This window comes from Scyliorhinus canicula, chromosome 10, assembly GCF_902713615.1.
Source record: "Scyliorhinus canicula chromosome 10, sScyCan1.1, whole genome shotgun sequence".
NCBI classification, from domain to species: Eukaryota; Metazoa; Chordata; class Chondrichthyes; order Carcharhiniformes; family Scyliorhinidae; genus Scyliorhinus; species Scyliorhinus canicula.
The window spans coordinates 12147994-12163664 of NC_052155.1; the positions used below are offsets into that span (position 1 = coordinate 12147994).

At 45.2% G+C, this 15671-nt stretch overlaps 1 protein-coding gene across 5 annotated transcripts in view; it reads left to right on the forward strand.

Moving 5' to 3' along the window:
* LOC119972233 (vacuolar protein sorting-associated protein 13B-like) overlaps window positions 1-15671 on the forward strand; it is a 1046946-nt gene that overhangs the window by 557287 nt on the left and 473988 nt on the right. For all 5 annotated transcript variants that reach the window (XR_005462014.1, XM_038808618.1, XM_038808616.1 and 2 more), the window contains exon 22: window positions 7634-7758. Coding sequence is in view for 4 of the 5 variants with exons in the window: in XM_038808618.1 (XP_038664546.1) it covers window positions 7634-7758 (125 nt within the window). In the remaining variant the exon portion in view is untranslated. The remainder of the gene's footprint in view (window positions 1-7633; window positions 7759-15671) is intronic.

A 15671-nucleotide genomic window follows, 5' to 3' on the forward strand; every position in this document is an offset into this window, starting at 1 on the left:
CCTAATCCGTAGACCACAATCACTGAGGATAAACACCACCTCCTCTATGATAGTCCTCAATACCGGGGCTCTGAAAAGCTGCGTACTTAGCCCCCGACTATACTCCCTATACACATAAGACTGTGTGGCAAAATTTGGCTCCAACTCCATCTGCAAGTTTGCTGACGACACGACCATAATGGGTCGGATCTCGAAAAATATTGAGTCAGATTACAGGAGGGAGTTGAGAACCTAGTGGCGTGGTGTAACAATGACAGTCTCTCCTTCAACATCAGCAAAACTAAGGAGCTCGTTATTGACTTAAGAATCATACATTTCTTGTCTGCATCAATGGTGTCGTGGTGGAGATGGTTGACAGCTTCAAATTCCTACGTGTGCATATCACCAACCATCTGTCCTGGTCCACCCACGTCGATGCTATGACCAAGAAAGCACAACAGCGCCTATACTTCCTCAGGAAACTAAGGAAATTCGGCATGCCCACATTGAGTCTTCCCAATTTTTACAGATGCACCATAGAAAGCCTCCTATCCCGTTGCATCGCAGTCTGTTATGGCAACTGCTTGGCCCAAGACCGTAAGAACTAGAGTCATGAACACAGCCTCGTCCATCATGTGAACCCGCCTCCCATCCATTGACTCTGTCTACACCTCCCGCTGCCGTGGGAAAGTGGGCAGCATAATTAAAAAACCCTCCCACCTGGGTTATTCTCTCTTCCAACCTCCTCCATCAGGCAGGACATACAACAGTCTGAGGACACGCAGCAACAGATTCAAAACAACTTCTTCCCCTGTGTTACCAGACTCCTGAATATGTGTCTGATGGACTGAACTGATCTCTCCACACATCTTCTCCACTGAGTAGCACTGCACTCTGTATGCTTCACACAATGTCTGTGTTTATGTATTTACATTGTGTATGTATCGTATGTCCTATATTTTTTCATAGATGGAACGATCTGCCTAGACTGTTTGCAGAACAATACTTTTCACCCCGGTACACGTGACAATAAACCTAAATCCTAAAAGCATTTTGCAAATTGATTTTGTTTCTCTCACTTCACTTTTCCTGTAATTGATTGAACACACGTTGGTGTCCTTACTTTGAAATTAAATTATAAGCATTTGTGACCTGCAAGGGTACACAAAAAGTTAAAATTTTCCAAACAATACCACCTAATCTTTGCCAGGAACACTTCCTTCCATTTTAGCACCCACCCAATACGTAGTCCACTGCCAATTCCAGCAGAGGAAGTATCTGTATAAAATGCTCATCTTTATTTCAGTTAGTTCATGTTAATATTCTTATGTAATGAGTGCCATCTTCCATTATTACCAGCCCAATTATGCACAGTGCCAATCATATCTGTACATAATTGATGACCAGTTTTGCAATAGAAATGTTGTCTGTGGATGTAAAGAAATCTGCGAACAGCAACGGCTTCCACTTATAAAACAGTTTTGCCATGGGTAGGTGTGGGACTTCCATTCGCCCTTTGAAGTAGGTCCTGCACGTGAGAGATTGGCTGACAGCTAGCCAACCATTTCAGGCTCAGTGCTGCTGCAGTGGCCGGAAGAGATACTGCAGCGCTCTGCCTGGAACTAACTCCCAGGACCGTCCTCATGGTAAGTCCCAGGGGTCTCCCGGTAGGGAGGGTGGGGGATCTGACGGGAGGTAATCGTGCCATCGGGGGGGGGGGGGGGTAGGCCAGGGGATGAGAGAGGGCTGGAGCTCCCAAGGTCCCAGAGGAGAGGGTACCCCAAATCTGATGGGGTTTTCAGATTTATGCTTCACCCCCTACCACTACCCCTCCTACTCCCAGCTCGAGACAGGGAAAAGTTTATTTCTCTGTTTCCCACCCTATTTGCTCCCGCCAACCCAAAAGGTGAGGCTGAGCAGGAAAAAGCCCTTAACCTAAGGGCATAATAGGTGATGAGGTGATTTGTCGGCTTGGACGAGGCTGCAGGGACAGGAAGTGGCAAGACCATGGATAGATTTGAAAACAAGAATGAGAATTCTAAGATTGAGCTTGTTTCTAAGCTGTTTGTCAAATGTTTTCACGTTACCTTTCTGCTGGGAAGCTCTGATTTTCCTTCCTGCCCAGTCCTCTAATCCCGATAAGGATTAGAGGATCTCTAGGGCAGCACGGTAGCACAAGTGGGTAGCACTGTGGCTTCACAGCTCCAGGGTCCCAAGTTCGATTCCCTGCTGGGTCACTGTCTGTGTGGAGTCTGCACGTTCTCCCCGTGTCTGCATGGGTTTCCTCTGGGTGCTCCGGTTTCCTCCCACAGTCCAAAGACATGCAGGTTCGGTGGATTGGCCATGATAAATTGCCTTTAGTGACCTAAAATGGTTAGGAGGGGTTATTGGGTTACAGGGATAGGGTGGGAGTGAGGGCTTAAGTGCAGACTCGATGGGCTGAATGGCCTCCTTCTGCACTGTATGGTCTATGTTCTATGACGTAGTGAGCAATTTGCCAGTTCTGTTCTTTAGAGGAACAGGAGGAGGAGCCGAAGGAAACTAGGCTTGTGAGGCAATTCAGGAGATGAATGGTCTCCACTCACAGGTTTCCCACAGTTTGACTTGCTTCTACTTCCATAGCAAGCCAGTTCAATCACTTCCTGAAGGTCAACAGGTAATTAAAAGGCAGAACCATGCAACTTTTATAGGATTCCACAAGCCAGATTCCACATTGCACCCAACTGACCATTATGTGTTGCCTTAGACACCATTCAGTACTTCTACAGGAAAAGATTCTGATCTCTGAAAGTCCAGCTCGTTTGCAACCAAATCCATTTCCACGATGGAGTTTTGGAAGTTTCCCCAGTTCCCCAGTACCTCCAACAGACAGCCATACTGGTACTCTATTACCCAGATGCCGTTTGTCATGTTACTGAAATGGATTTAAAAGTCTCTACTGCTCATACTGTTGATGTAGAGCTGCGTACTCGTTTGTATTTTTGGGTATCACACCCCAGAAAATGCATTTTTCACACTGGACTTTGAGGATGTATAAAAAACCATTTCTGAGTAAAAGATTTTTAAAAAAGAAGTTAATGTTGAGCAATGCCCAGTAATATTTCTGGAGCATCAAGGCGTTTTGAAAGATAATTGGCAACCCTGAACAAATAAAAACCAGTTGAGTGTATCAGAATAATCCTGGCACTGGAGTGATGAAAATAACACAATTATACACTTGAATAAGTATCAATAGGGTCATAAAACCTGGGATCGTGACAGCGTTAATTTTTAACCAATGTGGGTCAATTTTATTTGTTCCCAAAATTGCTTCTGGTAACTTATCTGTTCTGAATTTTTTCCATGGGAGAAGGAAAGACTTGGACACTTAAGGGCACAGCAAAGCATTTTTCAACCCGATGAGATACTTTTGAAGTGTGGTCATTATTGTAATGTCAGAAATAATGACAACCAATCTGAGCATAGCAAGGCCCCACAAAGAACAATGTACCATTGCATCCAAAAAGACTGTGGGCGGAATTCTCCGCTCCCGGGAAAAATCGGGAAGGCCGTCGTGAACTCGGCTGAGTTTAACGACGGCCTCGGAGGCCGCTCCTCTCACCTTATTCACCCCCACCCGGGGGGCTAGGAGCGGCGCTCCGTTATTCTCGGCCGCCGGGCCTTGACGCTTGTGTCAAGGCGGCACGCCGAGAATAATGCGTCGGTGGCACCTATGTGACATCAGCCGCGCATGTGCAGGTTGGCCGGCTCCAACCCGCGCATGCGCGGCTGACGTCACGATGGCTGACGGCTCAAACCCGCGTATGCGCTGTGGCCGTCTTCCCCTCCGCTGCCCCGCAAGACGTGGCGGCTTGATCTTGCGGGGCGGCGTAGGGGAAAGAGTGCGTCGCTTTGAGACGCCGGCCCGACGATCGGTGGGCACCGATCACGGGCCAGTCCCCTCTCGAGCATGGCCGTGGTGCTCACTCCCCTCTCCATCCCCCACAAGCTTCAAACGGGCCTTTGGCGCCCATGTTCACGACGGCAGCGACCAGGTGTGGTTGCCGCCGTCATGAACCGGTCGCGAACGACAGGCCGCTCGGCCCATCCAGGCCGGAGAATCGCCGGTCGCCGTGAAAAGCGGCGATTCTTCCGAGCGGGGGTGGGAGAATCGCGGGGGGCGCCGGATGGGCGTGAAATGAGTCGCCCGGCCCACCCATGATTCTCCCACCCGGCATGGGGAGCGGAGAATCGCGCCCTGTACCTCTGACAGTACTGAGCTCCCTCAGTACTGTCTTGCGAGTGTCAGCCTAGATTTTGTGCTCAAGTCTTTGCAGTGGAACTTCAGTCGAGAAAGCTGGTAAAATGCAAGTAAGATCCTTGGTCTGAGAAGTAGGGGACGAGGAGAGGCAATATAAACCAACTGGTGACAATTCTAAAGAGGTTGCAGGGTCAGAGAGACCACAAATCAATTAAGGTGGCTATGCAGGTTTAGAAATTGATTGAAAAGGCATACAGGACCCTGGGCTTTACAAATAAAGGCATCGAGTACAAAAGATGTGGACCTTAATAAGACACTGGTTCAGTTCAGCTGGAGGACTGTGTCCAGTTCGGGGCATCACACTTTAGGACGGATGTGAAGCCTTTAGAGAGGGGGCAGAAAAGAATGGTTCCATGGATGAGGGATTTAGTTATGAGGAGAGATTGGAGAAGCTGGCGTGTTCTCTGTGAGGATGAGAAGGTTTGATCGAGGTGTTCAAGAGCACAAGGGGCTGAGACAAAGTAGATAGTCATAGAGTGAGAGAGACTTCCCATTGGCAAAAGGGTCTGGAACCAAAGAATGCAAATCTTAAGGTGAATGGCAGAAGAGACAATGACAAAGGATCTGGAATATATTGCTGAGCGTGTGGTGGAGGCAGATTCAGTTGTGGCCTTCAAAAGGCAGTTGGATAAACACCTGAAGATAAAGAAAGTGGCAGGGCTGTGTGGAAAAATTAGCAGTGGAACTGTTGAGCTTCTGCAGAGAGATGGCCCGTCAAATTGGGCCTTGTGTCCTCTTTCTGTGCTATCCTATGAGTTACGAGGTGGATCAGCCATGATCTAACTGAATAGCGGGATAGACCTGAGGAGCTGAATGGGTCTACTCCTGTTTCTATGTTCCTGTGGGTGTAAAGCCACTGGTAAGGAGGCATGAGAGCCCCTTCAGAGTCTCCCATGGGTTCGGAGCTGTACTTTGTACCTAACAGGAATGAGTAACAATGCTCAGTAATGTGTGAAAACAACAATTATATTGAACATTGAATTATGGTAATAATAATATGACAATTGTAATTTACAATATAAAAAAGAAAGAATTGAAAAGAAAGATATCTGTATTGAAAGGAGAATATTATATATCAGAAGAAATGAATAAAGATATTTTTTTAAAGCACGAACAATAACCCCAAATTGGTCTGTTCCACGGAAGTTCCTCCAAAATTGGTAACCCCAACTTAGTGTGTTCCACAACAGGACGCTAAATTGGTAAACAACCCCTTGGTACTATATGACCAAGACTACAGTGGCGGACTCTTTGATTAGTCACTTCGATGTCCCTTCCTCCGTCTTCACTGGTTGACTATTCCACTAAAGCTGCAGCCCTGAGTCCTGGATGCAGCGTCCCTTTCAGCCAAATATCTGACTCCATTACAGCCTTTCGAGATCTGGTTCAGGCACTCTCAAAACAATTCTCAGTCCTTATCAATTTTCCTCACAGGCATCGCAAGACCGAGCAGACTGTAATATATCCTAGTTGTTTATGCATATTTTGATGGTGTCTTCCCATCTGCTACTCATCAAATGTTATGTCCATCAATAAAACTTCATCTCCTGATGACCACACGAGTTGACCATCCCATGTCAGGCCATTTACCATCCTGGCTTGTAGTCCAGTGGTCATATAGTAAGAACAGTTCCTCTTTTTTTTTAAAACATGGTAAAATATATAACTTTGTTTTTGTTCAGCCAAAGCATCAGCTGTGAATATGATGTGCATAATAATAATAATATTATTATTATGAAAAATCCTTGGGAAAAAGTCCAATTCTACAGTTAACAATATTCCTGATTATATAATTGATCAATAATCAAAGCACAATTACATCTAGGTTTAAATCAATGTCAACAAAGTAAGATTCAATACAAAATTCCTTTTGCTATTCAGTATAGGCTTAAAACCAAGAGCAAAGCAGAAATAAAATGCAAAAATACAAAACTTCAACCAATCATGGCTACTGGCCTCACACCTACACATTCCTGACTTGTGAAAGGCAACTTGACAAACTTCTGAGAGAAGTTACAGGTGGCGAGAGGTTCATCAATTGAGATTCAGGGTGGAATCTTCCCATGCCCCGCTAGTGTGAATTGTCTGCAGGACCTTCCCCTGGTGCCTGCCACGGTGGATCGGGAAACCTGCTGGAGTGGGTGGTGGGGAGAATGTACAGGTGGATCTTCCAGATTCAGTGTCATTGAGGAGGTCCATCTTTCAGCCTCAGTGTGTTCCTGGAGTTTCACCTTCTTTATTCAATGGTGGGTTTGTGATGTTGTGCACCTTTTCATTATGGCACCCAGATACCATGGTGGGATGCATACCATCATGTCTGCCTTGCCATGGAATACAGCGCTATACCCCCGGTGTATAAGTAATAAGTCTTGGTTGGAAGATATGGCATGGCTTCCCGCTGTCCTCTAACATTTGTTTTCTTTGCTGTTTCTTTAACCTTTTATTAAATTCTTTTTTTTTAACGGGATGTGGGCTTTGCTGGCTCGGCGAGCATTTCTTGTCCATCCCGTCAAGGAGATTCTTTTCTCAACATCTTCACATATTTTTGTACCAGGTCCTTTGGTATTTTTCTTTTGTCAAAATGGAGTATTAAATTGTTCTGGAAGTTGATGAGAAATGTGGATCTTTCTGAGAACTGGGAATCAAGGCAAATGAGGATCAATTTAATTCATTAGGTCCACACTCGAGGATCATCTCAGAACTTTGCTTTTGAATCTCGTGTCTCTGATGGAAACTTTTCTGAATTTTCAGCGGATGGCAGACTGTGCCATGGATTTGAAGAAGGCCATTTGCAGCTTGGGTGTGGACATTTGCAGATTGTCCCCGTGTTGCTAATCTTACCCATTTCCCTTTCTATTTAGGCTTTTATTAAACATCTTGTTTATAATCTGCATCTCAACTGAATCTATTGTTCCAATGTCTTCAGGAAGACACACATCACATTTTATTTGAATTGGATTCTATGAGTGAGAATATTTCATCAAAGTATTCTCTTCATCTTTCTGTTCCCAACTCTGATTTTCATTCCGTATGACAAACTAGATTTAGGGAAAATATTGCGCTTTTAGGATGCTGTTTATAAACATGTGTTTTGCGGAATAAATATGACCGAGAGTCCTCTTTCCTACATTAGCGCTTATAACAATTTAGAAATCTGTTTGTGGTCGGAAAAACAACAGTAAAACTGGAATGAATCCTGTTTTTAATGCATATTGTAAATTTCATTGCAATTCAGCATTTTAGCAATGGAATTTATAGGGCATCATGAGGTTGCGGTTTGTACAAAGTGTAGGTAATACTTCCATACATCGGCTTTTCATTACTAATTGCAACTGTCATTTGTTCTTGTTCAAGAATCTCGCCCGCTCTCTGTCCCCATAAAAGTAATGCAAAGCTCTGAAGAATGGAGCAATCCAGAAGAAAGAATGAAGGAATTCATTGGATTGGTATGGGATGCAGTCAAGCGGCTAACACTTCAGGTAGGTGATGCCACTCTTCGGCACAGATGTGGTCCGATTTATTTTTTAAGTAACTGAAACAGCATTATTCAGGATGCTTTCATCTCAGATTGTGCTGCCATACCCTGACTCACACCAAATCCTATTCGCCCATTAACCCTGTGCTCGCTGACCTACGATCACTCCAGGCCCAGTAAATGCCTTGATTTTAAATTCTCATTTTCAGTTCCCTCCATGGCTCTCACCCCTCCTCCAGGCCCGCAGCCATCCCAAGTCTCTGTGTCCTCCCCAATGCTGGCCTCTTGTCATACCATTGGTAGTCAGGCCACCTCGGGCCTAACCTCTGGAATTCCCTTCCTTTTTTTTTTATAAATTTAGAGTACCCAATTCGTTTTTCCAATTAAGGGGCAATTTAGCGTGGCCAATCCACCTACTCTGCACATCTTTGGGGTGTGGGGGTGAAACCCATGCAAACACGGGGAGAATGTGCAAACTCCACACGGACAGTGAACCAGAGCCGGGATCGAACCTGGAACCTCGGCGCCGTGAGGCTGCAGGGCTAACCCACTGCGCCACCGTGCTGCCCTGGAATTCCCTTCCTAATCCTTGCCACCTATCTGCCTCTCTCTCCTTTAAGATTTGTCTTAAAACCTACACCCTTGACAAGTGTTTAAACACCTTCTAATTTCCCCTTCTGTGGCTCTGGATGAATTTTTTCTGTCCGATTAATGCAAGTGGCAGTTATTGTTGGCGTTGGAATCTTTCTTTTTATGAAGAGATAGGTCTCAGATCATCTCACAATGTCTGACTTTCAACGGTTATTGTGTACATTAGTTTAAACCTTGCCAATTGCAGTGCTTTGAGCTGTACGGGCCAGGAAGATTGGGAAAAGCCTTCTGTTTTATTAGTAAACTTGAGAGGCATTGGCCTTCATCCGTCAGTCTTTTGTCGGGGAAACACAAGCAGTGGGCGAAGAAATTACAACTTTGGGCAACGAGTAGGAGAGAATATTGTTGAGGCAACGCCACAGATGAAAGAACTGTGGGCCAGGCTACAAACCAGGTCAGAGAGAAGGAGCACCAGACAGTCAATTTAAGTGTTTGGTGGGGCGGTATGAGCCACGGATTGGAGACTACATTTCTGCATCTCATAATGCACCAACACTCTTAAACCATGTGATGTTTGGAATGATTTTCCAATAACATGGAAAACATGTAACTGAAGAGAGTGATGCTGTTGAACCTACATGACACAAAAGCAATTTAATCATCTGCAGCTCACAAAACCTGAAACATATGGCTGCGGCCCTCTGTTCCAATGGGTTGGATGTCCTTTCCGTAGCTGGTAGGATATCGTTATGAATAGAATAGGATGAGATCACGACAGTGCAGAATGATGCCATTTGGCCCATTAGATCTGCACTTACCCTCCGAAAGAGCACCCCACCTGGGCCGACTCACCCACCCTATCCCCACCTAACCTGCACACCTTTGTACTGGGGGAGGAAACCGGAGCACCCGGAGGAAACCCACACAGACACGGGGAGAATGTGCAAACTCCACACAGACTGTCACCTGAGGATGGTGCTGTGAGGCAGCAGTGCTAACCACTGTGCCATTGTGCCACCCTTGTACATCAACTAGATATAGGTTAGGAACACTATACAGCTTTAACCATTATGCAACTGATGATTTCATTATTGCTCTTAGTTTCTGATTTGGATAAGCATTTATTTATGCATGATTAATTGCAGCACTGAAAGAGGCCATTTGCACCAACAAGTCGTGCTGACTGTCTGGAGAGCAATTCAATCAATCCCACTCACTGGATATTTTAAGCACATAGTGTTGATTTTGATCTCTTTTATCGGATAATGCTCATTTTATTTTTGTTCAACACTTTTGAGGAAAATTTAAATTGGCAGCAATTTGCTGATGAACTTTGAAGGTAAATCGAGGAGTTTGATTTTTTTTCTGCTGGCCAATCAGAAAAATAAATATTGATTGACCTAAATTTTTTTCATTAAATCTTGAAGATACTTTAGCCGGGATTTTCTGCTGTGGTGGGACCCACCGCGGGGGATGGGGCAGACCAGCCAAAAGTCCTTTGACTTTTGGTGGGCACGGGAAGATCCTGGTGACAGAGGCCATTTGGATGAGGGCAATGCTGGAAAACCCTAGCCTTTGTGTGTTTGGCATTTTTCCTCCGGTTTCTCAATTTTACAAAAACATAAGGTGAGAAATCTGGCGCACTTACCGAACTGGAGAATTGCAAACATTGTGCCTTGTTCAAAAAAGGATGTAAGGATAAGCCCAGCAATTACAGGCTCGTCAGTTTAACTTCAGTGGTGGGCAATCTTCCAGAAACAATTATTTGGAATAGAATTAGTAGTTACATGGAAAAATGAGGGTTGATGAGGAAGAGCTGGCATGGATTTCTAAAGGGTAAATTGTGTTGAACTAACTTGCTGGAGTTTTTTTGAAGAGGCAACGGGAAGGAGTGATGAGGGCAATGCTGTTGACATGGTGCAGATTGACTTGTAAAAGGCATTCGATTCAGTGCCACACAGCAGACTTGTGAAGTTATATCTCACGTAATAAAAGGATCAGGAGCAACCTGGTTACAAAATTGGCTGAATAATAGGAAGCAGAGAGTAATGCTTATCGTGGTGTGGAGTCCTTGGCGAGCCTTTTCTAGCTCCAAGCTGAAAACTTTCTGCTCAATGTAGAGCCCTGGAAGCAACTGGGCAATACTGGACAACTGGGAAGCAATTGGGCAGCACGGTAGCATAGTGGTTAGCACAATTGCTTCACGGCTTGGGTCACTGTCTGTGTGGAGTCTACACGTTCTCCCCGTGTGTGCGTGGGTTTCCTCCGGGTGCTCCGGTTTCCTCCCACAGTCCAAAGATGTGGAGGTTAGGTGGATTGGCCATGCTAAATTGCCCGTTGTATCCAAAATTGCCCTTAGTGTTGGGTGGGGTTACTGGGTTATGGGGATAGGGTGGAGGTGTGGGCTTGGGTAGGGTGCTCTTTCAAGGAGCCGGTGCAGACGCGATGGGCCGAATGGCCTCCTGTACTGTAAAATCTATGATATTTTTTGGGCTGGAGGAAGGTTTGTAGTAGGGTTCCCCAGGGGTCGGTATTGGGACCCTTGCTTTTTACTGATATATATTAATGATCGTGGACACCATTCTCACAAATAATTTTGAAGTGTTTTCTTCAGTGGGAAATGCTTTGTGGTTTATGCCGGGTAGATCTGTGTGATCCAGATCGCAATCCACTCACATTTAGAAATTATTTTGGAGCTGCACTGGGTTGCGCTGAAGTCCCGAATGTGCCTGCAACTGCATTTCCTCCGTGATTAGAAGGGTGCCCCATATACCGAATAACCCTACAGCACCTTCCCCACTTCTTGCTGGCAGAGACCCTCCCTCTTTTCGCCAGCAAAGACCCTCACCTCTCAATTTCTGACATTGAACCCCCCCCCCCCCCCTTTTCAGGCCTTGGCAGTGCCATGCCCCTGACTACGTGTGCTTACAAAGGCCTCCGGGTCCCCCAGTGTGGTCATCCTGTCGATCCAATAAATTTAACAGAGGAACCCTTGCGTGTCAATGTCTGAGTGGTGCCAGCTGCTTCTATGGTGAAAAGGTTCTTCAATTGCAGGCATCCTGTTCAGGTATCAGAGGTTGAAAAAGATCCAGTCAAAAAAGTTGCTCTTGTACACCTGCTCTTTCCAGGAAGCACGTCAGAATGCAAAAGAAACCACTGTGGGGGAAAAAAGCACACAGACAGAGCACCTTCTCTTTCTGGGAAGCAATTCAGAATAGAAAAAACCCACTAGAGAAAAAATACAGTCAGAAAGGACACCTGCTCAAACGAGGAAGCACTTCAGAATTAATGGATCGTGAAGTGCTATAAAAACAGACAAGGCTACTCTCCCCTTTGAGATAGCCTTCAGCTGTCAATCAAGAGGCTTATAAAAGTCAAGGGCAGCGAAATGGAATTTAAACAACCAAATACAAAGGGATAAAAGAAGGCATGCTGCAACATTAAAACCACAGAGCCTATTGAAACTTCAAGGGCAGTGAAATGGAATGTAAACAAGCGAGTACAGTACGAAAACCTCAAGGCGAGTGAAATGCTTCTTTAAGAAACAAGCTGCAGCACGACTCTGTCCTGTGAGAGGGTATTAGGACAGACAGGCTGTAGCTGTGCTTTGCCCTGTAATAGGGTGTTAAACATGAAATAAATTAGGCTTCAAGGAGTTCCAAAGTAGTCCTCATCCTGGGGGAGATCACGACCTGGCCCCCTCCAGCCCAGCCTTAGCCCCCCAACCTCCAGCTCCCTTGAAGAACCCCTCTGACGGCATCTGGCCAGCTATTGCTCTGCCCTTCTGCTCGCTGGGGGTAAGTGGTGAGGGGTACTCACCTCCTTGCTCCCACTTGGTGTCCATGGCACCTGATCCCTGCTTTTAAGGACCAGTAGTGATTTGCGCCCGGGTGACTTCCTGCTTGTGTGGGGGTGGGGTTATTATTCATTTAATTCATAATCACACAAATGAGATTAAAATGAATAGAAATGAGTTGCGATCAGTTTCTTGCCCTTTCTGGGTGAGATCCTGATCATGCCACAGGGAGTGGACTATGAGCATTGGAAACTGTTTTGCGCCTGGCGCAAATCCTGCTTTGAGCCTCTCCTGGAATTGCTCTGACATAGCAAGATTTGCGCTGGCTGCAACGTGGTCAGAGAATCCCCCCCCCCCCCCCCCCCAGATCTTGGTGCGCAGGGCACAGTTTCAAAGTTTGCGGATGATAATCAACTTGGAAGTACTGTGAACTGTGAGGAGGACAGTGTAGAACTTCGAAAGGACATAAGACAAGTTGGTGGAGTGGGCAGATGGGTGGCAAATGAAGTTCAGTGGGGGGAAATGTGAAGAATTGCTTTTTGGTAGGAAGAACATGGACAGACAACATAAAATAAAGGTTAAAACTCATAAGGGTTTCAGGAGAAGAGGGACCTGGGTGTGTATGTGCATAAATCATTGAAGGTGGCAGGACAGGTGGAGAGAGCAGTTAATAAAGCATATAGTATCCTGGGCTTCATGAAGAGGGGCATGGAATAGAAGAACAGTTCATGCTGAAGTTGAAGAGTACAGTTTGTGCTGAACATATAGAAGACACAAGTTAGACCTCAGCTGGAATACTGTACACAGTTCTGGGCACCACATTATAGCAAGGATGTGAATGCATTGGAGAGATTGCAGAACAAGTTCAATAGCATGGTTCCAAGAATAGAAACTTCCAAGTTGCTTATCATCCGCAAACTTTGAAACTGTCCCCTGAGAAACTTCAGATATGAGGATGGATTGGAAAGTTTGGGAATGTTCTCCTTGGGAGAGAACAAGGCTGACAGGGGTTTAATAGAGATGCCCAAATGCGCTCGCTGGGGGACATTGTTCCCATTTAGTAGAATCAAGGCCAGAGTTACCCCCCACGTTTTGTTAACTTCCTGCCCTTCTGAAAGTCATGCACCCATGACTATTCAGGTCTCAGCCTTTGTGCCGCTGTAATGGCTATCGGATCATTTGTTTACGAATACTATGTGCATTCAGATACAGAGCCTTTAATTCAGTTTTTTTTAACCATTTTTGCAATCTCTGCCCTTATTGGCTGGTGGCATTTTTAAATTTGTAATCCTTTCTGCCATGCCTTGATTATTGATATCTTGCTGTCTTGCCTTGTCTTCACTTTTTCATTGTTTACAACAGGGAACAATAGAGGAGAGCCGGGGGTGGGGGGGGGGGGAGGAAAGAGACAGGGAACAAGAGAGGGGAGGCAGGGGGGTGGGGAGGCAGGGAAACGTTAATCAGCCTGACATCCACAGGAACAGAGAAAAAGGAGAACACGGGTGGAGGACGGGAGGGCCGGATGAAGTTGCAGCACGCACGGGAAGACAACGTCGGCGAAATCCGACCAGGAGAAGCGAGGGGCAACATTGGCACCAGACTCACTCGAGGATTACCCTCCAGAAGTGCCTCGCCAGCACGAACGGATGCCTACTTACGTATATATAGATGTATCATATCCTGTGTACATTACGGCAAAATATACTCTGTGCAAAAATCCAATAAATAACATTTCTATAAAAAAACTTTCCACACTTGATCCCTTGCCCCCACTATTTAGCTTAAAGCCTTCTCTTCTGCACTCGTTATATGACTCGCCAGAACACTGGGCCCAGCACGGTTCATTTGAAGATTATCCCAATGGTACATCTGTCACTTTCCCCAGTGGAGGTGCCCCATGAACCAAAACCCATTTCTTCCACACAAATCTTTGAGCCATGTATTGAACTCCCTAATCTATGTCAATTTGCTTGTGACTCGGATAACAAATCAGAGATGATCACATTTGAGGTTCTGCTATTTAATTTAGCCCTAAACAGAACCTCTTTTCGACTCTTCCCTATGTTGTTGGTACCTACATGGACCACAACCACTGGATCTTCACTTTAGTATCACAAGTTGTGTAGCATTGCTCCCTCCACAGGTTTGAGTCCAGACCATTATTCTTACCTTGGCACTTGTGATGGTGTAATTTTGATTTAAGAATAGTTCTTTGAACTTGTTTCAATGAAATAGATATCATAGCCGGCAATGAGGTATGACAAATACTTCCATTACAGGGCTGACAACAATTCACTCGCAACTTTGGAATCTTTGCATTTTTGAGCAATTGTGCAGATATTTATCAAATTTAAATTTTAATGCGCATCCAAAAATCATGTGCAGAAACAAGACAGACTTGGGTCTGGAAAGGTAACAGAAGCATTTATGTGTAAGAAATTGAAAACATTACATCTGCTGACACTTATCGAGGGGCTAAATGCAGTGTATGCATTATCAATCTGGGCGACGTAATATAAAAATAGAAATTCAATGGCAAAGTCATTTGAAAAATGGTGCTATTTGAACAAGAGCAGAGGAGTGTTTTTTTAGGAAAAAATTCATCATGTAGCATTATCTACTAAATAGTTTCCATATGTTGTGTATTACAGACAGACTCAGCAATATCTTCATCAATCATTCTCGAGTTGGTATGACAATGCGCTGGTTTGATTAGGTAGCCTTGCCATCTTCTGGGATGTTAGTGTTGTATTTATGGGATGTCAGAGTGGTGAGATTGGCCCCGTAGTCCTGATCGGTCCCGGCTATGTCAGTGCAGTACTGTCAGTGGTGCTGTTTTTGGGGTAGGACATTAATCAAGGCCACACGTGCCTTCTCGAGTATATGTAAAAGATCCCGTGGTGATATTTGAAGAAGAGTAATTGTGTCCTTGCAGCTTCTTGGCCAAAGTTTATTTTTAAGCAACACCACTAAAAACAGATCATAATCTAGGTGCTGTTTGTGGGACCTTGCTATGTAGATAGAACATAGAACATAGAACAGTACAGCACAGAACAGGCCCTTCAGCCCTCAATGTTGTGCCGAGCAATGATCACCCTACTTAAACCCACGTAACCCGTATACCCGTAACCCAACAATCCCCCCATTAACCTTACACTACGGGCAATTTATCATGGCCAATCCACCTAACCCGCACATCTTTGGACTGTGGGAGGAAACCGGAGCACCCGGAGGAAACCCACGCACACACGGGGAGGATGTGCAGACTCCACACAGACAGTGACCCAGCCGGGAATCGAACCTGGGACCCTGGAGCTGTGAAGCATTGATGCTAACCACCATGCTACCGTGAGGCCCCATATTGACTACTGCATTCCCTACATTGATTGATTGATTCATTGATATTTATTTTCACATGTACCGAAGTACAGTGAAAAGTATTTTTCTGCGGTCAAGGGAATGTACATAGTACGTGCATGGTAGACAAAAGAATAATTGACAGAGTACATTGACAATGGTACATCAACAAA